General features: G+C 39.3%; 1 protein-coding gene across 6 annotated transcripts in view; it reads right to left on the bottom strand.

Moving 5' to 3' along the window:
- kalrna (kalirin RhoGEF kinase a) overlaps positions 1 to 26,693 on the bottom strand; it is a 753,406-nt gene that overhangs the window by 99,188 nt on the left and 627,525 nt on the right. For 5 of the 6 annotated variants that reach the window (XR_011961692.1, XR_011961693.1, XM_072579335.1 and 2 more), the window contains 4 exons: positions 24,274 to 24,557; positions 23,421 to 23,573; positions 9,167 to 9,259; positions 3,539 to 3,666 (listed from right to left, as the gene is read on the bottom strand). Coding sequence is in view for 4 of the 6 variants with exons in the window: in XM_072579335.1 (XP_072435436.1) it covers positions 3,539 to 3,666; positions 9,167 to 9,259; positions 23,421 to 23,573; positions 24,274 to 24,557 (658 nt within the window). In the remaining 2 variants the exon portion in view is untranslated. The remainder of the gene's footprint in view (positions 1 to 3,538; positions 3,667 to 9,166; positions 9,260 to 23,420; positions 23,574 to 24,273; positions 24,558 to 26,693) is intronic. The other variant, XM_072579334.1, reaches the window with a different exon arrangement.

Raw genomic sequence — 26,693 nt, forward strand, 5'->3', positions numbered from 1 at the left:
TTCCAACACCATTCATTTCAGAGATTCAAGTCCAAAGAAACTATACCCCTATCGCTATTCTTAAGGGTTCTACTTCAATGACTTGTGGCAGTTTCTTTGTTGGGGACTGTGAAATAATTCAATGAATTTTTTTCTAAAGCTGCCAATATGAACTTTTCACAAATTAGATTCTCAACTTTCTTAGTTCAAGTGTTATGGACCAACCTAAACCCCCTCAAAATGTATTAAGAAGATAGCTTGGACTCTAACAATTTCTTATCTTAAAGGTAAGTATAAGGCACTGCTTTCCAGATGCAATTTGGTTGGTCAAATTACTCAACTTTAAGCAAAATATACTTTATTTTTATACTACAATGAACATACAGACAAAATAAAAATAAAATAATTGACTTAACTGTAACTCTATCAAAATGCTTAGCAGCATAATATGTATATTTACTACTACTAATTATCTGCTCCAATATAGTAACGTCTTATAAACACACCCTTGGCAAAGGCGAATTCAGTAAAATCAATTGTCTCTCATGCAATTCCAGCAGCTGGAAGAGAACCCCAGCTTTTAGCTGCAACAGAGAGAGGAATAAGAGCTTTTACATCCAGCTTCAAGATCTCAGCAACTGCAGAAAGCTAAAAGTAAAAATCCTGTTTCTGTGGGAGCTTGACTTTACCCATTCAGGCTGCTTCTATTGTTCCAAGTTTAAGAAAAAACCCACAAGCTGTTTACTTCATTGGCTTTGAGCAGATCACTTGGTATCTCTGTCTCAACCTTTCTCCATTAAAAAAAAGACAAATATATACCTATTAAAGCCATAGTCTTGTCGCACTAATAAGCTTCAAATTTTCATTTGAACTCTTCTAGTTTGGAAGTTCTAAAATTAAACCCTTCTGCTGAAATGAATTGTTCCCTGAACTACCTTGAATCCTTTTTCTAGAAGATAATCTAAACATGCTCCTAAGTGCAATGCTGGTCTCTTCGGAACTGAGTTTAAAGAACTTACTCAATTCTCAATTCTTCCAAACTGAAAATAAAGGCAATGATTTTATGCAATAATTCTACCTTTCATAAATGCAAGAGTATAACCATCTTCTGATTAACACAACAGGAATGCACAGTCAGCTTCTCTCTGACAAAATGTTGGATTTAAATCATTGTTATGGAAGAACTCTGACATTTATAAAAAAAGAAAACCCTATACAGAAGTACCCAAGACCCACATGAATCTATTTTGATAACCAAATTCCAGAAGTTATATTAACATATATAAATTATACACCTTTCATCACACATTTAGAACCATTATCTTAAACAAAAATACAGGGCATTGGGCAATCTCCGCATCCTCAGGCACATCAGGCACCTTTCAATGATTCCTTTTCACTTTCTTCATTGGAACATTCAGGCTGTTATTTCTGATATTTTACAGAACATAACCCCCAATGTTACCAAACTTTTTGGGAGTTTGGATTCCTAGCAGTAATCATAATTTGATAAGCAATTAAAGTATGAAGTGAAATATTCTTCAGGAAGGGCTTATGCCCGAAACGTCGATTCTCCTGTTCCTTTGATGCTGCCTGACCTGCTGCGCTTTTCCAGCAACACATTTTTAAGCTAGTAATCTTGAGGTCCTAATCTAGTAAATCCACTAATCTAGGAAAACCTCTGGGGCACAGATCTATATCCCATCAGGATAATTGGAGGAATTTAAATTCATTGAATATAAACTAACATTGAAAACTAGTCTTAGTAAGGGTGACCATGACAACTTCTTTTGATTATTGTAAAAATCACTAATACACTTAGGGAAGGAAATCCATTGTCTGTGTCTGGTCTAGCCTACATGTGATTACAGACTGACAGCAATGTGTTGACTCTTAACAGTCCTCTGAAGTGGCCTTACCAGGTGACATCCACTTTCTGTGAAAGAATATAAATTAAGTGTTCAATGAAGTATTGTGGGACACGGCGATGATTGCCTCCAAATGCAGAGTGACAGGTTTTAGCTTCTCAGAAGGATATCTTCAAGTTATTGACTTGAAAATTCAAAATCACTAATCCATTTCAGCACATGAAGTCCATATTATTGATTATTGGAGCCTCAAAGATTGCACAGAGCAGGGGTGGAAGGTTTAAGAATACAAGAAAGAGGAATGGGGTAAATCTGACTGCCCCTCAAACCTGTTCTACCATTCAATACAACCATGGCTTCAATTCTACTTTCTCACACACATCCTGTATCCTTTGATCCCCTGGTAAATCAAACATTTATCCATCTCAGCCTTGAATGTAATCAATGGTGAGTATTTACAACTATCTGAGATACAGAATTCCAAAGGTTCACAACTCTGTGATTGAAGAAATGTTTATACATCTGAACTCGAAATGATTAATCCATCATCCGCAATCTTCAATGATAGCAAGTTTCCAGAGCAATGTGGATCTGGTCCAAGTAATCAAAGATTGGTAAGTGTTAAGTATTGCATGCTGCATTGCCTAGTAGCCTGTGATTCTGCCACAATTACATGTTTTGATGCATCTGAATCTGAAGCTATGTTTTTCCCAACTACTAATCAAGAAGTGAAGCATGTTCCCAGACATCTTGTTTCAGCAGTTCTGTTTGTCATGAAAATATCACTGGGATGCAGTTTTTTTAAAAACATTATTAAATGGACATGGGAAGTCAACAAATTTATATATTTCCCAAATCCTTTTGAGGATTTTAAGATCTTGACTACGATGGGGAGACCAAATGTTGAGCACTCTGTGGAACACCTCTGTTCAATCTATGTTTTGATGCAATTATAATGCTCCATCTTGTTCCTAACCTCAACATTTTATTTTCATTGGCTTGCTGCTGCACTCCAAGGAAGCTCAATACAAGTTTACTGAACAGCACCTCATCTATTGACTGGTCACTTTACATCTTTTTGGACTGAACATCTAATTGCGTGCAATGCCACTTCTGAATCAATTTCTAATTATGCAATAATTATATCGTGCATGCTAATTAAAGTTAATTTTAAACTGGGTTATATTACTGAAGTACTAGTTTAGAATCAGTTATCTCTGATCAAAAGGTAGCATTTGAATTCTATTAAACCATATGAACCCGAAACCCAAGTTTGAGCTAAAAATAGAAATAAACATCTGATAACACAGCTTGCATATAGAAAATACTTCAAATGCATGAAGTTGTCAAATCAGTGAGACTTTATCTCAGCCATTATAACTAATCTAGATTGTAATGCAATTACTGTTTCTGAGTCACATGCTGATCATCCGATCTATGACATTCTGCAACTAGCTAAATGTTCAATGAATAGGAATACTGTATACAACATGTTTAATCTTCCTTAGCAGCTAACATAAAACTGCAATGATTCCATTTCTGATTAGTTAATCTAGAATTCCAACTTCTATTTAGATATGCAAAACATGTAATGAAAGATTTTGAGGCAAAGTAATATATATCTGAATATACTGATTGTAATCAGTTTTTATGTTAGATTTCACTGTAAAGTTCAAGAAAAAAAAGCTTACGCTCTGCCTTTGAGTGCTTTGGCTCGCTTTTCTTCATCAAGATCTCCAGGTGACATTGAAGAATTCATTGACTCAGGACTAAGGGGATCTTTCAAATTACTTCGAAAGGAGCAGCCTGGTTCCAGAGTCTAGAAAATAATTATTGATTTATTATTTTTTTAATGCAAAGTAAGCAAAAATTCCATACATTGATGCTGCATATCCTGCAAACATATAACAGGCCAATCTTCATTACATGATTCCACTGATGCTTTCAGACCTATTCCCACTGAAGTGTTCATTTCCACTCATTTCTAAAAGGTTGTTGGCGTAATATAAGTTTGGGACTGGCACAAGACACAAATCAAAGGACCATTAACAGAACCCTTTCGTCATCATCATTGCTAACCAGATCACTTTTTAAAATTATTTTAGCTTAAATAGAGCTTTTTCTAACAAGGTGGCTGAAAGAAAGAAGGAAAAATATTACTTACTTGCAAACAGGATGCACCATTACTATGTCGCTGCAATACAAGCCTTCCTTTATAATGTTGGAATTAAAGTAAGTACAGTCTTTTAATGCTCCCACAGGCTTTAACCTCACAAACAACAGTCAAAATGAATTGCTGAATGTCAGCATTGTGATTAATTAAATGTTTTTTGATGCCTTAGATTAATCTAAATCAACATTATATAGACCAGAAGTAAGAATATAAATTATATGTGCAGTTTAAAAACTGTGCTGCTAAGCCAAAGGATTTTTCAGGATGCATGGGGTTTGGAAATACCCCCATGGCCTGAATCCTACACTGAGTTCCAAATTACACAAAATAAGTTCAGAAATTCTCCTTAACAGCACAGTTTAATGTCTGTCCAATTTGTAGTCTGTAGAATTGGTAATAAGTCTGCCTTGTCAGTTATAACAGTTATAGCAAGTAACTGCCAAGTGTCCATTTCTCAATTAGGGAAAGAAACGTCCAAGCATGAAAATGTTTCCAAGGTACTTTTCATCATGTTAAATGATCTATGGAAAGCTAAAGGTGGCACATTGCACCAGAAGTCTAATTCTAACCTTCATATTACATACACAGTTACACACACCTGAATCCACAATATCATTTCTGGCAATGTAGAGAGGACTTACACAGCAGCTTGTACATAGATAACATAGGACAAGTTGCATCAATGAAATAATAGATAATGAAACAACTAATTACCCATCCTAATGTTGCTAAGATTATAATATTTTTGGTTGGATTTCTAAGAGGAAAATGCTGACAAAACATCAGTTAATATGCTTATACTTTCGAAAACATGTTTAGGTACTAAAACTGTAGCATGGTTTTCAAAAACTTGAAAATTTAGTTTGTGCTTGATATGTATGAATTTAACTGTTTTTTTCTAATGCTTGTGTTATTTATAGACAATGAAGTAACCAATTGGTAGAAAAGGATGAGGTTTATCTATGATTTCCTGACAATGAAGTCAGGAAAATTGCAGAAAGAATCTCCAAAACCAATACAGTCCTTCAGCAAAGGAATTCTGAGTAACATTTGTGCTAACCAGATAGTACTAACATGTCAGGCTGCTTAGATCAAGATGTATTTATTTGCATTTTGACATTGTGCACCTTTTGAATTTTATGTCATGCGTGTAGGTTTAAGGAATGTGCAACTGTGGCAGCAAAGGAATTTAAACCGCAGCTTCATATTTCAAAATCTCTCCATTTATCATCACAATGCTTGACAAAGCTTAAGGAATTTATTGCTCTCAATACACTGCAGGAAAATTACAATGAAACCAACACTTTTTCATGCTGTTTCAAGATATGCTTTGTATGCTAATCTTTTTTTCATCAACTGAAAATGTACCTGTTACCAGTTCTACAATCTATTATTCTGTAGCTCAAAACAGTCACGACAGATAAAGGCAAGATTTGAAAATGAAGAGCTGATTTCAGTTCAAGTGGATTGGGGCAGACAAATTATTTACCCTGCTGTCAAGTAACAACAATGTATCTGCAATGGAACAAATGTTGGACTTTTTGTACTTTAAAGTTTAAAGCTACCTCTGTAACTTTCATTACACTGCGGTTCCAAACCATTTCCTAAAATTCATTCACACGATGTTGGCTATGCTGGCTGAGTCAGCATTTATTACTCATCCCTAATTCGCCTTGAGAAGGTGGTAGTGAGTTGCCTTCTTGGACTGCTGTAGTCTATATGGTGTAGATACACACAGAGTGCTATCAGGAAGGAGTTACAAGTTTTTGACCCAACAACAGAGAAGAAATGACAATATATATCCATGCCAGGATGGTGTGGAACTTGCAAGTGGTGGTTTTCACATATATCTGCTCTCCTTGTCCTACTCGGTGGGATTGGTTATGAGTTCAGAAGGTTCTGCTAAAAGGAGCTTTAGCGAATTGTTTCAATGCATCTTCCAGCTGATACTTATGCTGCCACTGTACATCAGCAGTGAAGGTTACTAAAGTAGTTAGATGTGGTACCAATCAAACAGGTTGCTTTGTCTTTGATGGTGTCAAGCTTCTTGAGTGTTGTCAGAGTTGGAGTCTCCAAGTAAGTGGGAGTATTCTATCATACTTCTGACATTCCTTATAAATGGACAACTGTTGATGAGTCAGGGGTTGAGTTATTTGCTGCAGAATTCTTAGCCACTGACTTGCTCTTGTAGCCACTGTAATTATATAGCCAGCCCTGTTCTGTTTCTGATCAATGGTAAACCCCATAATGTTGATAATGGGGGATTCAATAACAGTGACACCATTGAATGTCAAGGTGCAATGGTTGGATTGTCTCTTGCTGGAAATGGTCATTGCCTCACAGCACCAGGGTCCCAGATTCAATTCCAGCCTTGGGCGACTGTCTGCGTGAAGTTTGGACATTCTCTCTGTGTCTGCGTGGGTTTACTCCAGTTTCCTCCCACAGTCCAAAGATGTGCAGGTCAGGTGAACTGGCCATGCTAAATTGTCTATAGTGTTAGGTGCATTAGTCAGAGGAAAATGGGTCTGGGTGGGTTACTATTCGGAGGGTCGATGTGGACTGGCTGGGCCGATCTAATCTAATCTAAATGTTACTTGCCAATTCTCAGCCCAAGCCTGGTATTGTTGCATTTTGGACAGGGACTGCATCAGTGGTGAACAGTACTGAATATTGTGCAATCATCAGCTAACCTTCCCATTTCTAACAATATGATAGAAGCAAGGTCAATGATGAAGTAGCTGAAGATGTTTGGACCCAGGACACTACCCTGAGGAACTCCTGCACAGATGTTCTAGGACTGAGTTGACTGACCTCCAACAACCACAATTATGTTCTTCTGTGCTGGGTTTGACGCCAACCAGCAGAGAGTTCTCCTTGATACTCATTTCTTCCTGTTTTGTGAAGGCACCTTGAGCCACACTCAGTAAATAGTGCTTTTATGTCAAGGTAAATCACTTTTACTTACCCTCTTGAGTTCAGTTCTTTTGTAAACGATCAACCTTAGGCTACAATGAGGTCAGGAACTGAATGGGCCTGGCAGAACCTGAACTGAACATCAGTAAACAGATAATAAAAACAAAGAACTGCAATTGCTGGGAGTCAGAAACAAAAACAGAGAGCGCTGGAGAAACTCAGCAGGTCTGGCGGCATCTGTAAACAGAAAAACAGAATTAACACGGGAAAAAAATCATATTTATGCTGATGACGGGTGATGGTGATTACATGAAGACAGTGCCCAGTGAGAGCATAGAGAGAGAGGGAAAAAAGGGATAGGCAAACAAAGAGATTGCTAATAAGCTGAGAGATAAATGTCTGGTAGGGTGCTTATAAGAAGTGTAAATGGTTGAAAATGGGTTGGCTGTGCTGGGCACAATCTAAACAAGACAGACCTAAGGGTCTGAGGATAAGATTACTAACACAGGCGTTCCCATTCTGAAATTGTTAAACTCAATGTTGGATCCTGAAACCTGTAAGGTATTTAGATGGAAGATGAGGTGATGTTCCTTCAGATTGTGTTCAGCCTCACTGGAACACTATGAGAAAGTATTATTGGCCAGGGAACAAATGATGTGCTTAAGTGGCAGGTAACTGGAAGCTCGTCGACATCTTAATGGACAAAGCATAGGTGTTCAGCAAAGCAGTCACCCAGTCTGTGTTTTGCCTCCCCATTGTGAACAAAAGATACAGTAGACTAGATTGAATGAAGTGCAGATAAATCACTGCTTCACGTGGAAGGTGTGTCTGGGTCCCGAGACCCAGAGGAGAGAGGAGTTAATGTGCAAATATTAAAAATTCTGCAATTGCATTGGAAGGTACCATGGGGCTTTGGGGGGTGGTGTTGGGTGTTGAGGAGGAGTGGACCAGGATGCCCTGCAGGGAATTGCCCCTGCGAAAGGCTGACAAGGGAGGGGAGTGGAATATGTGTCTGCTGACAGCATCCTGCTGGAGGTGACAGAAATGACAGCAGAAGGTGGGGGTGAAAAGTGAGGTCAAAAAGGACTTTGTCATTGTTGTGAGAGGGAAAGGGAACAGATGAGGGCAGTGCGTAAGGAATAGGTTAGACACAGCTGAGATGCAATCTGTTTCTGGTGCCTTAATTAATGCTGTAGTCTGTTCTGATTCATTCTTTTCTCAGGCTGGAGTGCTTTGATGCAACTGAATGGCTTGATAAGCTGTTTTAGTGTCAACCAAATTGCGGTTGATGTGGAGTCATACATAGGCCAGAACCAGTTGAGAATAACAGATTTTCCTTCCTAAAGGGAAAACTTTAGTTACCCAGGTGTTTTTTTTAAAGTATAATTAACAATTCATAGCTAATATTAAACTAGTTTTTTTTTTACTTCCAGATTTGTGAATTGAATACAAGCTTCAGCACCCCGCCAGGGGGAGATTCAAAACCATGTCCCTACTGCATTAGCCTAGCACTCTGAATTACTAGTCCAGTGACAAAGCCACTGCTTTCCTGTATCTGCTGATAACCGGAAGCATCCCTCAGCATAACTGTGGTCCAGAAACCAACTGAATATAATATACAGTGACTACCAATGTAATCAATTGAAACTCAGTCCTTCAGCATTCATGTCATTCATGAGCAATGTATTGTCACAAATAACTTCATGGTAATTGCATTGTCTAGACACATTGAAGAAAACAATGCACTTAATTATTGTCCTTTGTGATCTCAGCATGCTCGAAGGAGTTACACAGCCAGTGACATACTTTATTGAAGTTTAGGCATTAATGTAATGTAGAGAACCCCATCAGGTAATCTGCACAGTGCACGGGCCAACAAACTGCAACAAGACAATTAGGAAGAAAATATGTTTCATTTACACAGGCAGCAGGGCAAGTGCTTTCCAGGACATAAGGAGAATTCCCTGCTCCTCTTCAAACAGTGCAATGGGATATTTCACGTCCATTTGAGTGGGTAGACATAGTGTAGGTTAATGCCAACCAAAAGATGGAGCCTTAACAATGTTGAACTGAAGCATCAACCATGGATCATGGGCTTCTCCTGGACTGCATTGTGAACGTGTGATTATCTGACTAAAAAGCAAAAGGTCTAGCACTTTTTAAAACTGGAACTGGAGAAGTACTTGAAAGATGCACTATAATTCTATTTTTTTTCTAGAAACTCTAAACTTACCAGTTTACTTTTAACCAGTTTTTCGATTGCACTGACAAGGTCCGCAGCACTGGGAATTTCAGAAGCACTCTGACGGGCAGTATGCAAAGAGGACTGCAGGATTAGAAACGAGGGGAGCATTACCAAGGTGAGAGCAGGAAAAGGAAAAGGAAAATAACAAGCCATTAGTAATGCCACAGGGAGGAAAAAGGGTAAAGTAGGGTACACATTAAAGGTAAAAATAGCATTAGGGTGACAGCAAAGCATTGTTACAAGCCTCAACATTGTCTGACAGAACTCAAATAAAGCAATCCATCAACAAGTGGGCTAGGTCTTTACATAACGGGGCAGATCTTCAAATGACTGCTGGCATATAGAACTGGTGTCCAAAATGGCGGCACTTAGTTTACTGCCAATTTTATACCCTGGACAGAAGTTGAAAATTTATACCGGTACAACAGACACAGCTTGTAAGAAGCTTGCACAATATCTTTGTCAGTTTTTCAAGCTTGTTACTACTAAAGTGCCCATATTTTGAACTGATTAGAAACTTGGACATTCAACCTCCAGATCACAGCATGTATTCGGCAATTTAGTCTTTTCAGAAATGCTGACTCATGATAACAGGACCTTTGTACTTAATGTCTTTGTTTTATGATTTTCTATGTTTCTCCTCTACACTGATCAGAATAATGAGTGGATTTTAACAGTGGTACCCTACCCCATTCCTGTGACTGTGTGGTGACTGACCCCACTCCTGATACTGTGTGGAAACTTATCCCATTCCTGTGACTGTTCAGTAAATTACCTCATATCTGTGGCTGCAGGAGAAAGCAAGTACTGCAAATGCTGGAGAAGACAGTCAAGAGTGTGGTGCTGGAAAAGCACAGCAGGTCAGGCAGCATCTGAGGAGCAGCAGAATTGACGTTTCTGGCATAAGCTCTTCATCAGGAATGAGGCTTGTGAGTCGGGAAGCTGAGAGATAATTGGGGGGTGGGGCTGGAGTGAAGGTAGCTGGGAATGTGATAGGTAGATGAAGGTGTGGGGAAGATGGATAGGTCAGGCAGGAGGGTGGAGCGGATAGATGGGAAGGAAGATGGACAGGTCAAAGGTGCAGTGCTGACTTGGAGGCTTGGGACTGGAATAAGTTGGGGGAGGGGAAATGAGGAAACTGGTGAAATCTATATTAATCCCCATGTGGTTCCAAGTTCCAAGATGGAAGATGAGGCGTTGTTCCTCCAGGCATCAGGTGGTTAGGGTTTGGCGATAGAGGAATCCCAGGGCCTGCATGTACTTGGTGGAGTGGGAGGGGGAGTTAAAGGGTTCAGCCACAGGGTGATGGGTTGGTTGGCGTGGGTGTTCCAGAGATGCTCTCTGAAACAATTCGCAAGTTGGAGTCCTATTTCCCCAATGTAGAGGAGACCACATCGGGTGCAAACGATACAATAGATGACATGTGTGGAAGTACAGGTAAATTTCTGTCGGATGTGGAAGGACTCTTTCGGTCCTTGGACTGAGGTGAGGGGGGAGGTGCGGGTATAGGTTTTGCACTTCTTGCGGTGGCAGGGGAAGGAGCCGGGTGTGGTGAGTGGGCTTGTTGGTGGTGGCGGGGGGGGGGGGAGGGGGGGGGGAAGGAATGTGGATCTGACAAGGGAGTTGTGGAGGGAATGGTCTCTCTGAAACACAGATGGGGTGGGGAGGGAAAGATATCCCTAGCGGTGGGGTCTTTTTGTAGATGGTGAAAGTGGTGGAGGATGATGTATCTGGAGGTTGGTGGGGTGGAAGGTGAGGACCGGGTGGCCAAAGGGCCCCCTCACCTGTGTCTAAAGCCCAAAGGAACGCATATCTGTCACTGTGTGGTAACCTACCCCATTCCTGTGACTATGCAGTAACTTCCCCATTACAATGAATGTTTGTTGACCTGCCCCATTGCCTGTCATTATGTTGTTAGATATAAGTCCAAGATTGAAGACGGGTATGTATTGATGTTCAGGAAAGTTCATGTTGATATTGTGCCAGCTCCGCAATCTCCACAGTTCCACCTATAAACTTTCTCTGATCATGAGAAGCCTAACAATGATGCAATCCTTAAGAAGAGTAGCAATGAGCTTTAAATGTGATCCTATATAAATCATTCAATATACACAACCTGAAATATAGACTGATTAAGATATCCAAAAGTCTTCAAAATTATAAAATGAAACAGTGTTAAAAAAGACTGAGAGATATGTCGTGTTGGCAAATTGGTAGAAGATTTGTTTTGCTGAGCAGAAGATATTTATACAGTCAAAAGGGTTGACCATGGGAAACCATGACATTGATGTATATTTGGAAACTGAATATTTGTTCAAATCCAACAGGCTTTCTGAATTGCACCTCAAACTGGATGAAGACTCATATGAAAGAAGGAATTAAGAGCAGAGTTTACACAGCGAAATCTCAATCTAAGGCTGTCACCTGATAGCTCGAGGATCAAGGGAATTACAGGCCATTAGTGATCAAGGATAAATCCAGAAGCTTAAATAAATGCAGTTTCAAGCCAATCAGCAAAAGGAACCACTTAATTACCAGAAAGACATTGGGAGAGATCAAGATTTGAACTTGTCAAAGTGAATGGATGACATGCTCTCCTGTTATATTGCTTAAGGATGGCATTTGGTGTAAAAGATTAAGAAGTGATATAAATCTTGTCAGAATAGTATTGGATTACTTGCTCTCAAATCTGTTAGTCAGCTTATTGGCATCATTATGCCAAACTCCAGATGCAGATTTGGAATGGACACATATAATCATATGGGCATAAGATGTGGGAGCAGAAGTAGGCCATTCAGCCCATCAGGTCTACTTCACTGTTCAGTTAGATCATGATGCACATAGCAGGGGGCTACATTTTGCTGGCCCCATAATGATGTGGTTAGAGACAGCTAAAAAAGTGATGATTCTGTCAGGGTGGTACCTTGATATATTTATGTCTTCGAGCAGCCTAGGATGCAGGTCGACTGTCCGTTCCACAAAGATGAACAACCCCCACTTACCAAACAAGGTGCTCAAGATTTCAGCTCAATCAGGTGACTCCCACTGACAGGCAACAGGGCCATAGCAGTCCAGGCTCCAATAATGGGGGCATGGGGATGAAAGGCCAAATCAGCCTGTTCGGAAGGGTTTTCTCATCCCAATGTCCCTACTTGCTCCAGGAGTTGCAGTGCAGTCATTCTGTGTCAACAGCTGACAACACCCCCACACTGAGGTGCTTGTACTGGCATCCAATCTGCCCATGAGATTAACTCATGTCTCCAGGGTTATGATGGGGCTGGCAGAATCAAATGACCATTTCCATCCTTAAAAGGTCAGTGAAGATGGCCATTTAGGCATTGTGTACCTGGTAATTGTGCCACTCATCTCACTGCTGACAAGTATGGAAGCAGGAACCCCATTTGATGCTGAGAACATTTTCCTGTAGTCCATGGAGAAATTCAGCCCCCATGAGTGAAAGGATAAATGTGCCTGCAGGTGAAACTTAAACACCAAGCTGGCAACCAAAGTATAATTATGTTTTACACACTTTGAGAAAGCTGAACAAGAATTTAAACCAACCGCCAGCATTTGTCAAAACAGCTTCAGCAGTGGGCAAAGAGACAATAAACAAAAATGAAATTAAAGGAAGATGAAGATTCAGGCCCAGGTTTGCAGGCAGCCCACAGGTGAGCTGCTGTCGATAGCTCCTGAAATGTGAATGGTGCTGCAGGTGATAGTGGAGAGAAGGTGGCCTTATTTTCTGTTCAGAGATACTGCTCCCAAAAGTCAGCATTGCAACATGCCTAGAAAGAGCATGATGTTGACCTGAGGGTAAAACTCTTGAAACTGCCAGGGGTAGTCAGCATGACACATTGCAGCTGGAGATATCCTTGTTGTAGATGGTACATTTTCTGCACTTTGATCATTCTACATGTGGGCTCCAGAGTCTGCAGATGTCATTGGTGGCATCTTGACAGATGTAACAAAGAGGGCAACTCAGCTCTTGCTCATTTTTCTTTGCCTTTTTTCATACCATGCCATTGAAAACTTGACATACAAGTCACTGATGTTATGATGAGTCAGGCATGCAACTATCATAATATTCCAATCAAGCCTACAGTCCCTGATTCCTTTGGGAATGGGAGTCTGCATGTGCAGAATCATTCTGCTGAAGAAAGGGTTGGTCACATCTGCCCAGAGATCCGAGTAGAAATGAAATATCTCAATATACACTGCAGTCTACACATCACTCTAGAGATCTGATTTTCCTTTATCCTAAGGAAAATGTGTACAGTATTGATAACAGGGCAAAAGAAAACTAATTAGAACAATTCACATGAATATTCATGAGAACCTAATTGATAGTTGAAGAAATATGATCAGATATGAACAGCCTAAAATATTTAATTTTACATTGCTCTCTCTTTTAAGTGAACTTCCACCAGACTTTTCAGTCCCCATCAGCACTCTTCAATGCAGGATGAATAGGACATCCTACATGTATGAACTGCATGGATGAAATTTGTGCAGTCCCTCTAGTTTCAATATTTAAATGAAATGTTTACGTATTTTGAATGAGCGGTACTACCACCTCTAACTGCCATCCATAATTATGCAAAGTCCTGTCCACGGCTATATCTAAGGTGGAATCGGGAGTAAAATCAGTTTAATTTGGAAAGGGAAACAAGCTGTGGACTTCTCAAACTAAATTCAGTAAGTGATCTTAGAGGGAAGCTCTCTCACAGGCACCAACCCAGACTTTCTACAATAAGTGCACCAAAGATCTGGATAAACTTTCAAAAGACGGATGGGAATGTTCACATTGGTGGGTCTGCTCCACCACTGATACATCACAGGAATTTGAGACAAAATCTAGTTAACGTATAAACAAAATTAATGCTGCATTATGGGGTGGACTGGAAGCAGTTCCAAGGGATTTCCCATGGGAGTTATTGTCAGATTCAGACCATTGGAAAATGTGTGTGAAACAGAAAGTGGATTGCAAACAATATTTTAGGAATAATCTGATCAAATGAAACTAAAACTCACCATGGGACCTGGGAGTTTACACATTGCATAAAACAACATACAACAAAGAAAACACAGCCAACATAGAAAAATCAACAACCTGTAAAAAGACAATTTGAGGCTGATAATGACTGAGGGGTCAGGCTGCAATGGAATTGAAGCTTCTGTTAGAAAATGTTCATGTCGATATTAGGAATACGTTCATTGCTTTGCTGTAACAGCAAAATTGGTGTGAAAAATTCAGAACCATGACAAACCATGAAGCATAGCTTCCCACTGCTGGGTGACAGGCACAGAGCCTATTTATCATTATGGGGACCAGACCTCATATTTAGCATGAAGACAGCTGGATTAAATCTAGCCTACTGCTTCTGACCAGGAAGTGTTTCTATAGCTAACAGCTGAATGTAGTTACTTTAAGTGTCTCAGCACTAAAGAGAACATCCTTAAAATCTGTGATGTATTTACACTGGCTGGTTGGAAGATATGGCCCCGCAGTGATTTTTACAGATGTTATTTATGATGGCATTTTATCTGAATATGTACTGACAGAGCTGGAATAGAATTACAGGGGGGAGGAGGAACGCAGATGTGAGAGGTCTAAGGACCATTAAAGAACAGCTGCAAAGTTTATGCATCTACCTTATTCTGCTGTAAATGATGCTTTTGCAAGCTGGTAAAAGGTTGGACACAGCAACTGCCACATCCCACTCAGACCAATAGCTTCAGCAATTTGAAGTACAGCCAGACCTGTTGAGAAATATCTCCACCATTATCTACAGATCTCTACATTGTGCTATGCTTTCACTGTGCTAGAAACTCGCTGCAACTGATACATATTTTCACTGTCCACACTGACACTGAAACTTCTCTTGTTTGTTATTAAAGAACAACATTAAGAAAACTTGTGATATCTTTTAATATTTTTGCCATACAACAGATTTGTGAAGAAAGTTACAGCTCATGGCATAACAAAAGTGATGTGGATAGAAAATTGGCCTGAGAGATAGGAAACAAGGAGGAATGGTCATTGAGTCACAGGGATGCACAGCTTGGAAACAGACCCTTCGGTCCAACCTGTCTATGCTGACCAGATATCCCAACCCAATCTAGTCCCACCTGCCAGCACCCGCCCCATATCCCTCTATGTTTTGGGCTGGAGGAAGGCTTGCAGTGGAGTTCCCCAGACCTGGTATTGGGATCCTCGCATTTCCTCAATCTTGCTATGCAGGAGACAATTTCAATGTTTGTGGGCAATAAAAAACTTGGAGATATTGTAGATATTTGCTGATCAGTCTGTCTGAGTTTGGTATTACACACCTTTGGAGCAGGTTGAACTTGAATCTGGGCCTCCTGATCCAGATGGTGTGATACTGTCACTGTGCCACAAAGGCACTAAGTGAACCAGAATTCACCAGGCTTCAGCAAGGCAAAGATTGACACTCCTCTGGCCTGAAGCCTTAGACCACTTGGCCATCCTGACAAGTTGTTAGAAATGTTGTAAACTGTGAAGAGAACAGTATAGAACTTTAAAAGACAATGTCATGTTGATGGAGTGTGGGGACAGGAGTCCAATGAAGTTCAGTGCACAGACAGGTGATACATTTCAGTCCAACGAACAGGAAGAGAAATAAAGGGTGCTATTTCAAATAGTGTGCAGGAGCAGAGTGAGCAGTGAATAAGGCAAACAGTATTCCAAGTTTTAAAAATAGGGGCATAGCGCTCAAGAGCAGGGAGGTTATGCTGAATTTGTACAGGTCACTGGTTAGAGGTTAGTGGGAGTATGGTGTAAGTTCTGGTTGTGATAGTTGAAGGAGAATGCAAACACATTGAAAAGAATGCAGGACATGAGGAACTTCAGGTATGAGGATAGACTGTCGAAACTGGGATTTTTCTCATTTGGAATGAGAAGGTGAAAATGAGATTTGAAAGAAGTTTTCAAAATTATGAGAGGTCTGGGCAGAATATGTCGGGAGAAACATTTCCTGTTCATTAGACATGCAACGTGGAATAAACATTTTCACACAGTGAATCATAAGTGTATGGAATGCACTGCCTGGAAATGTGGTGGAAGCAGGTTTAAATGAGTAATTCAAGAGGGCATTGCAGATTATGTACATTGAAAGACAACATGCAGGGTACTGAGAAAAGACAGGAAAAAGCCAAAGACTGGCATTCAGTCAAAATGCTCAGAAAAAAAATTCAGAACAGGCAAATAAGAAAAAAAATACATGACTGTTTTAATACATCTATAAATCCCAGGACTGGCACAAACAGCAATCATTGGAGACAAAAGGAATAAAAATGTGACCATCAACAATTAAATATTGGGGTCCATTAAAATCTGTGTTTTCCAAGTATTTACTGTATGGCATGCAATTACTTTTAACAGCTATTACAGAAGTAACTAACTTTCCAAAATTCTAGCATATGAAGACAAAAGGAAGAATAATGAAAAATACTCATTATGTTCATTGGGCTAGCGTTAATAATTCATCTGGTACCAAATGCACCCCATTATGAGTGCATTGTTTTCTTAAAACAAGCTTAGAAAGAAAGATTTTAAAGAACTTTCCAACAAGCACAGACAAAGAGACGATAATCATTTGACATTATGAGTGGCTGTCCTATGGCCATTAGACAGAAGGGTCCAGACAATTCGTTGACACAGAGAAAGTAATCTGCCCCTAGAAAAAGGCATAACAAGAATTTCCAGGCTCAGACAGCAGGAGTACTCAGGAGAGGAGGTATCGAGGGAAGTCTGCAGGGGCCAGGGCAATTCCGCTCTGGAATAATCATGCAGGGGCCAAGAGAGTTAAAGAGCCAGATTCCACGCTGCAGTAATCACGCTGATTCTAGGTAAAATCCACGCTGCAGGATCTGCACAGGGACCAAGAATACAGTAGACTCAGGGTAGAAGGGATTTTTCCCAGACTGCCATCTTCATCGAGCAGTCCTTGTCAGGCAGGTGTAAGATGGACCAGAAGAAGAGGAGGAAGACCAGGGGAAGTGTTCTCTAATGCCTCCTCTACAGAGCCTGATGCTGTCTTCACGGCTTTAATGAGACTGGGTCCTTACATACAACAGCCTGTTTGTCTTATAGTATGTGAACCATCCACAATTGTCGAGGCATTTGGATGGATATATGAATAGGAAGGGTTTGGAGGGATATGGGCCAGGTGCTGGCAGGTGGGACTAGATTGGGTTGGGATATCTGGTCAGCATGGACGGGTTGGATCGAAGGGTCTGTTTCCATGCTGTACATCTCTATGACTCTATGTATACATGCTTCATCTAATTAATTAATGTATCAATTCCAAACTACTGCTTCTTAACAAACTCAACAAACTATCAGAAAATTACAATAAATTAGTGAGTTTTGAGAAGATTTGTAGTGCATGTCGAGGTTCTGGATGCAGGTTTGCTCGCTGAGCTGGGAGGTTCATTTCCAGACGTTTTGTCATCCTACTAGGTAACATCTTCAGTGGGCCTCAGGTGAAGCGGTGTACATGATTCCTGCTTTCTATTTATATGTTTGGGGTTGGTGATGTTATTTCCTGTGGTTATGTCATTTCCTGTGGTGATGTCATTTCCTGTTCTTTTTCTCAAGGGGTGGTTGATGGGGTCTAACTTGATGTGCTTGTTGATAGAGTTCTGGTTGAAATGACATCAGAGTAGGGTGACAAAACATCTGGAAATGAACCTCCCAGCTCAGTGAGCAAACCTATATCCATTACAATAAATCATTGACTGCCTGACTAACATCAAGCACCTTTAGAGGAAACACAAACAATATTTTATTCAGAAGTTTATTTAATGGCAGCATTTAAAAGACATAAATGCACTGTTTTATTTCTGGTTTTTGCAATTTACACATGTTGTGGTTGAGTGAAAATAGCCCAAGTAGGAGAATGATGAAGAAGCAGGTTACAGTGCTCGTTTCACTATTAATGACCCTCTCTCTTTTACACATACATGCATCACAAAAAGGCTGAAAATCCAGGTGGGCCCCAGTCCCAGTACGTGTTGAGTATAGCATGATGTGGTTGGGTCGGCAACCCCATGTCTTCATTTCAATTGCCATTATCTTGTAAGGTGAGCAAGTGTGGAAACCAAAAGCCCAACCATCATTTTGAAGTAGCTCGTTAACAAGCTATTGAGTTATCAATGAGCCTCAGGAACAGATCAATGTAGGAGAAGGGCAAGATATTTAAGAAGATATTTCTGATTACTCAGGATATGCATGTTCTTAGGGGAGGATCCACCATGGGAGATTAATTAAGCAAGTTAATGGAAGAATCAAAGTGAAGGAAAAAGCATATAATTACACAAAGTTGAGTGGCGGTTCAGGTGATTAGAGAGAATATGAAGAGTGGTGGAGAATGACTAAAAGATTGAGGAGAAGAAAGAAATAAAGGGTTGAGAGAAAGCTAACTAGAAATGTGAAAATAGATAATGAGAGTTTTTACAGGTGTTTAAAAAGGAAAGAGTGAGTGAGTGTGGTTTCTCCAGAGTGCAAATGGGGAGTTGGTTATGGATAATCAAGAAATGGTAGATGAAGTGAACACATATTTTGCTTTTATCTTCACTATAGAGGATACACTGTGATAACAGCTGTAACCAGCTTTTTCAAGTTCTCGGAGGGAAAAAGTGGTGTTTGATAAAAATTACAATCACTAAGCAAACTGATAGAACTGTGGGCCAACATGCTCAGAGACATGTCTTAAGAGTGGTGGCCAACTACCTGATGAAGGAGCGGCGCTCTGAAAGCTAGTGCTTCCAATTAAACCTGTTGGACTATAACCTGGTGTCGTGTGATTTTTAACTTTGTACACCCCAGTCCAATACGGCATCTCCAAATCATGAGTTTTTGTATGAGTTTTGACTTCATTGTTTCATTGATTTGAGTTTGCTATAAGGAATAAGGAGAGATAGAGAATATAGAGAGGGCTTTGAATTGGTTGCTTTGACTGACCCCTGTCCATGACATAGCCCCTCATCTGCCTGAAGACCTGGCCTAGCAGCCTAATTAAATGTGGAGTCGCCTTTTGACACATTATTCATTGTGCTGAGACAGTGGGAGTAGGAATGAGTGCACTTTCTGTTCTGCTTTGCTCACCCCACCAAGAATTGTAAAATCCAGTACACAGTTTCCAGAGGAACAAAACTTCCTTTGTTTTCCATGTGGTCCATCTTATGATATGGGTGGTTTGATCCACATTTTGAAAAAACACTTTCAGATACATCTAACGTTGTTAAACTATTTTTGTATCCCGTTCTTTGGCTTCCTTAGAGCTTTATAATTTTCTGTCACAAATGTTATCTGTGGACATGCACACTTATCCCCTGCCATTAGATTAATTATGCTGGTTCTCTTCCTTATGGGGTTTTCCATCGTTCAGACTGCTTTATTGTGGGATTTATAAGTATAGGAAGATGCTGGAATGCATTTCTATGATTATGGCATCAGCTGTTTATGAGACATCTGCTTCGATAACCAGTTGAAATTCATAGGTAAGGCTGATGGCTTAGCTCTTCTTTTGAAACTACTTCCACTATCATTGTCATTTCATTGAAACATACACACATTCAAATTACTTTCTGTCAGTAGTTCATGGCATTTTCTATACATTGATGACAGCCATAAATTGACTGTATCAAAGACTGCAGTTAATAATAGAAAGTTCATGCTACAAGAAATAAATTATTTCTCCAAAAGAATCCTCGAATAGCAGGGTAAACCTCTTTGCATCTACTATAAACTTAATAGACATGTATGTAGTGCAGACAGCTAGGCTCCCAAACAGCATGTGCACAAGCTTGCATGACATAGTACACTGAGCTGAAGTTCCCACTTCGGGTGCTGGTATGATCCCAAACTAAACTGCACTTGTTTCAAAATGTATTTTTATTCCTGCAAATTTCCCCTTAAAACTGCCAACTGTACCTCAAATTTCTGTTAATGCAAAATCTACCGTGCACAATCTGACGGTGTTTAAAAGATTTCTTTTAGAAAAGAGAAAATATTGCTTTGATACATTTTAGAATAGAATCTAGGTCAAATTTAATTCCAGCTTAGAATGAGTTCAGCACAACATATTCAACTAGGAACTTTTAATCACAATATCATTACAAGACTGCAATTAACCTGATTCTAAATATTGGAAATTAATTTAAAGATATGGAAAGTCTGCTGACACTGACAATCTGACTGAACACACTCACCTCTGATTTTTTTTCAATCAAACAACAAAGTGCAAATGCTGGTGATCTGAAATAAAAATATAAATTGCTGGCAAAACTCAGCAAGTCTGGCAGCATCCGTGGGAAGAAAGCAGAGTCAATGCTTGGAGTCCAGTTCCGATGAGGAATTATTGGACCCGAAAAGCTAACTCTGCTTTCTTCCCACAGATGCTGCCAGACCTGCTGAGTTTCTCCAGCAATTCTGATTTTTTTAAGTCACACGTGCAACATAAAACTGATTTTTCAATTGGAAAAAGAAAATCTACTTTATGTAATTATAACTTTTCTCTTCACTGATATTTTTAGGTGTTTGTTAGGTCTTTGTCACTCTTTATTTCAATTTATTTCAGAAAACTTGCTGCTACTGTGCATGCTTCTGGGTGTCAGCAGTCTTAAAAATATACAAGTTCATTTTTGATTGGGGCTGTCAGTTCCCTCTGAAGTATTCTTCTGAAAATTATTCAAAACCTTTCTAAATGTACCTCTTTGTGTTCTTGGGTCCAAAGGTTACAGCTTAGTCTTTGTAGCTTCCCTGAAGGAGTGCAAAATGAATGCAATTAATGAAACACTCAATGAAGATCCATTCACCCTGAGGTCCTGGCCAGTTTTATGGGTAGTGCATTCTTACAATGCAGTGCTTTCAGATAAAAGGTAAATGATTGCAGAAACTTGGTAGGCGCTGAGCACAAATCTTTGCTTAAAATTATGCAGTCTTTTGAACTGGTTACACTGGTACCAGTTGAATTCCATTAGAGTTTCTCACATGCAAGAAATGATTATTGTTCACTTTTCCAGTTACTGTAATTATGTTTCGCTTTTGTTCAGTAATAATTTCTGCTGCCTATTCTGTCTTGTATCTGTCTTCCCATCGACCTCTTTCTCAACTCTAAAGCAGTCACTATTCTGCCCCACCAACTGTATTACCCTACTTACTCAACTAAGAAAAAAGTCAAATTACTTGTCAATATATAAATCACTGAACTCTTTAATAAACTAAATTATTTTAGCCTAGTATTTTTTCTCATTCCTTCCCTTTATTGATAAATAAAGCAGAATAAGGCAGGTCAAAAGAACTGGAAGACCAATAAAATGAAGAAGACATTTGAGTCATGGACACGATTCAATGTGCACAATAAAGCTCGGAACACAGCTGAGCATTGCAGGGAAAGCAAAGAACTTCAAAAGAGAGAGGAGAACCAGTGATGCAGATATCCAAGTCATGAAGGGTATGGCATTGTGCTATTAGACCAATGTAAGGTAACAGCTGCTTGATCTTGTGCTCAGATAATAGACACCAAAACTGCACATAGCACTCCAGGTATGGTCTAATCAAAGTTCTATACAACTTTAGAAAAACTTACTAATTTTTGTGCTGTAGTTCCTGTATAATAAATACTAATGTGCAATTTGCCTTATTACTTGCTGTAACCGCATGCAACCTTCACACAGGTATTGGCAAATCTCTGTGAGCATCAATGCATAAAAGTACTCAACATTTTTTAAAATCTCCCTTTCTATCCTTCATAACGTAGTAAATTATTTCACTTCACAGTTCCCCAAGGAATATTGTATCCCCTTGACCATTCATCCGTCTTGTCCTCCTCACTGTTCAATGTCACATATACTTTTGTATCATCATAATACTTGTGTAGATTACTCTCAGCACCTTCATCTAAGTCAGTAACATAGACTGTAAAATGTTAAGGCCCCAACACTGATCTTTGAGGCTCTCACTAATTACAAATGTCAATTTGAATATGTCCTGTTTATTTCTACTCTGTTTTCTGGACTTTAAACAATCCTCTATTCATGCTAATATTTTGACCCGAACCCCATGAACCTTGGGTAATAATTTTTTATACCAAAATGCATTTTGGAAATCCAAACATACTGAATGCACAAAGATCGAGGCTGCCACTCTCATGTAGTATGAAGGGGTGCTGCGCTGTTTAAGGTGCTGTCTTTTTGACAAAGTCACATTGGCTCCAATTAACTATATTATGATTTGAGCACATATTTAACACTTCCCCAATCATAGATTACAGCATTTTATGAACAACTGATGTCAGGATCTTTGGCCTGTGGCCTTCTGCATTCCCTTTCCCACCTATTTCGAATAGTGGTGTTACACTTGCCATCTTCTAAGTCTTTGGGACAATTCGTGAACAGCCTCTTATGGTACTTTCCAGGTTACTGCACATTTGTGAATGCTTAGAAGGAGCACTGTGCTGTTTAACTGACCTTTTAAATTTTCTATTGCCTGTTTTTGAGTCACTGCCCAAAACAATTTCTCTCCAGCATCTGTTCTTTTGCATAACGTAGGTTTCCTCCAGCGCCCAGTTTCCTCCCACAGTCCAAAGGTGAGCAGGTTAGGTGGATTGGCCATGCTAAATTGCCCATAGCATCCAGGGATTTACAGGCTAGGTGGGTTAGACATGGGAAATACAGGGCTATGGGGATAGAGTAGGTTGTGGTGGGTCTGGGCAAAATGCTGTTTGGAGGATCAGTGTCAATTGATGGGCCAAAAGGCCTGCTTCCATACTGTAGGGAATTCTAGGTTCTATGAAAACTTCCATATTAATCAATTTTGTTTTACAAAGTAATGCTACAGTTAAGACGTTTTCTTCACAACACTTTGATGCTTAAATAATCAGGAATGTCAACAATTGAATTTACTAAGCTTACGCACAAGGAGTTTGTTTAATTATGCCTATATTAATGAATCCATTTAAAGGAAGCATAACATCTTTTGGGCTGAATTGAAACAAAAATAGTTATTCACTGTGCAAAATTGAGCAATTCAGTGTAAATGACAAAGAATGACAAATTTGCTCAGCTGACCTTTCACCATGTGGGAAGTCAAATTATCAAACTGGAGAGTAAAAATGAGCAAGTGTCAAAATGCCTTTTCATTTCTCAAGCTACAGATCCATGCTTCAAGACAAACTGACTCATGATCGTGTTGACATTAGAAAGCTGGGTTACATACGCAATCCTCTGGTGATGGATCATTATCAATGATTTTCATTGGGGGAGGAAGTGGAGTATGCGACTCGTCATCTGGTTCATCCTCTCCTCCACTCTGCATTCCAGAAGAAGACTTGGATAAAGTGCCACTGGGTGGTTCATCTTTCCTTCCCTTCTGTTGTGAGAAATTCCATGACAGATCAAATAATATATATTTCATAGATTCCAAAGATCATTAGTGATTTAAAGTCAAGCAAACCAGTGATACAAAGAAATTCTCAATAAAATCTTATGTTAGTCTTTTAATAGTTTCTTGCTGATGTAAGGATAACTAAGTTGGTTTACTGCATGGGAAGTATGCAACATTTCTCCTCCTCCATGTTTCTGCTTTTATCCTGCCAAAAGTATATACATTTATTTATAGTATATATGTTGAGCATAGCCCCACAAACACCCAAACCATCCCTCTTCATATGTGAACAGGGATAGTGAATGGCAAGAAACAGTGCAATTCAGCCCAAATCAGTACCTCTTGTCCTCCTTCTATGACTCTTGGCAACAAGCTTACATTGATAGGAATTGGGAGCTGAGGGGAATTAATTAATTTTTCTCCTCCAAATCTAAGATTACTGCTCCTGCCAAGATAAACAAACTTAGTCAGAGCCAGAATTCAATGTGTGAAATTAATGGTCTGGTGATCAGTTTGACAGTGAGCAGTGTACTTAGCAGTTAAGCTAGCGTGGAGTTCGTTATCTATTTTCAGTTTTAATAAAGTATTGGCTCACATGATCTTGTTTTTATTTCAAGACTGGACCTATCAAAGAATTCTCTCTCCTCAAAATAAAGCATTCAGAGCTGTGCCAAAAGAAACATACCTCATCTGCACTGTCCTCCTGAGGTGCATTTTCATTCTCCCCTGGCTTGGGTGAAGCTGGATCTATGCTCGCCTTGCCATTCCTGCTTCTTTTCTGCTTAACAATCTTCCGATTGTCAGCTTTGCCACTGCTGAGTCTACGGACAGGACTAGTCAGCCATTTCTTCAGTGTATTCCCTGAACGTTTGGGTCCTGGGGAGTTCTGCATGGAATTTAATGAAGGCTGAGGCTGAAGGTTTGAAACAGATTCAGACTTTGCTCCATTGTCATTCGGTGAATATGCATCTGGAAACAACACAAATACAAACGCAAACTCAGATTAAAATTGGGAAACGTATCCTTGCTCTGCATGATTCCCTGACTAGAGACCCTAATAAGATTATGATTGTATAGCTCAATTTATAAAGCAATCTAAATTGACGTGAGAAGGAAAGAAATTCCAGTTGTAACTGTAACTGCAGAATTAAAGTACTGTCGGCCAAATATTTTGGAATATGAACAGATTTAATTTTAGTTTAATTTGGATAATTTAATCATGTCTTTCATGATTACAACAAAAGTAGCTGGCCACAAATTTTCTAGTATTCACGAGGTTGACTAAATAGTAGATATTAACATTCAGAAAGTGGTCCAACCAGAGAATAATAAGAATTAACAATCATTATTTAATAAGATATATTTCAACAGCTAAGTAAGCATTGGGAAGAGCAAAGCGGATGACAACTGCAAAACTGACAGTTTTACTGCCAAATGAACTGTTGTACAAAGAATAATGGAATGAAAGATAACAGCATATGGGATTGACTGCCAGTATCCTTGTGCAACAACTATTGGCGGTAATGTTACAAAGCAGCCACAATATTGAAACACCATAGTCCTAATGGTGCTCTGTCTGCTTTACAAGTAACATAGATTTTTATAGCCAGGAAAACCCTTCATAGTGTAGTTCAAGAAGAAGAGAAAGAAAGCAAACTCCCACGAAGCTTGTCTCTTACTTAAAATATGTCACAAGCTCAAATACATTTTGAACTTAGAGCTTACTTATAACACTTTGAGCTTAAAGTATTCTTATGCTGTATGTTTATTCATTTTTACAACCACAAGCAAAACTGGATCAAAAATCAAAGTAGTGCTGAAATCCCTCAGAGAAAGCTCTAACTATAATTCATTCAAATTCTAATGCTTGAGGTGGTGGCTTTTCTAAGGGAATTTTTCTTACTTTGTTTCAGATTAAAAGATTTGACTTGGTTCTTTATTGATAACAATCAAAAAACCATTTTTTAAAAAGCATTCCAAATGTTTAATGTATGGAATCCTGAGGATATGATTTTAGTAATATGGGTTTAAAGTCAGGAATAAACTAAAACTTAATCTTAAATCATTCAGAGAAGACAAACATACATAATACTTATTTCTCATTACCTAGCTCCTTCTGGAAAGAAAAGGTCACTGCTGTTTTATGCTGTTTAAAACAAAATCTTGAAACATTTTCTTCCCTTAGTAATCCTCATTAAAAAGGAAGACAATTTCAAAGAAGATCACTTTTTTAAAATAGACATTCCCAAGATCACTTTGCATGAAATATTAGGATATGCAGTAATTTCAGAATCCACGTGTGAGCCAGTGTGGTGCCAGGTATGTAGATTGTATGTTCCAAAGAATTGTAAGGTACAGACTGTATCCAACCAGCGCATGCTTGTAAACTTGCAACACAGTGAACATTAAATATGATTTTGCACTTGGACAATATTAGCTGAATAATCGTGAGTATGCAAAAATCCACATAGATAACTAATTTAGGGTTATCAATTTAAGTTGTAGTGTTGTACACTTAAGTGTTTTGGAAACTATACATATTGCAGACAAAGTGAGTCTGTAGGTGCATTGCATTCGTTTCATAGAACATAGAAAAGTACAGCACAGAACAGGCCCTTCGGCCCACGAAGTTGTGCTGAGGAATATTCCTAATCTAAAATATAATAACCTAACCTACGCACCCCTCAATTCACTACTGTCCATGTGCATGTCCAGCAGTTGCTTAAAAGTCCCCAATGACTCTGCTTCCATCACCACCGCTGGCAACGCATTCCATACATTCACAACTCTCTGCATAAAGAACCTACCTCTGACGTCTCCTTAATAACTTCCTCCTAATATATTAAAACTATGACCCCTCATGCCAGTCAATCCTGCCCTGGGGAAAAGTCTCTGGCTATTGACTCTATTCATGCCTCTCATTATCTTGTATACCTCGATCAGGTCACCTCTCTTCCTTCTTCTCTCCAGAGAGAAAGGTCCAAGCTTAGTCAACCTTTCTTCATAAGGCAAGCCCTCCAGGCCAGGCAACATCCTGGTAAACCTTCGTTGCACCCTCTCCAAAGTCTCTGTATCTTTCCTCTAATAGGGTGACCAGAACTGGAC

Source organism: Chiloscyllium punctatum, chromosome 10 (genome assembly GCF_047496795.1).
Source record: "Chiloscyllium punctatum isolate Juve2018m chromosome 10, sChiPun1.3, whole genome shotgun sequence".
Taxonomy (NCBI): Eukaryota; Metazoa; Chordata; class Chondrichthyes; order Orectolobiformes; family Hemiscylliidae; genus Chiloscyllium; species Chiloscyllium punctatum.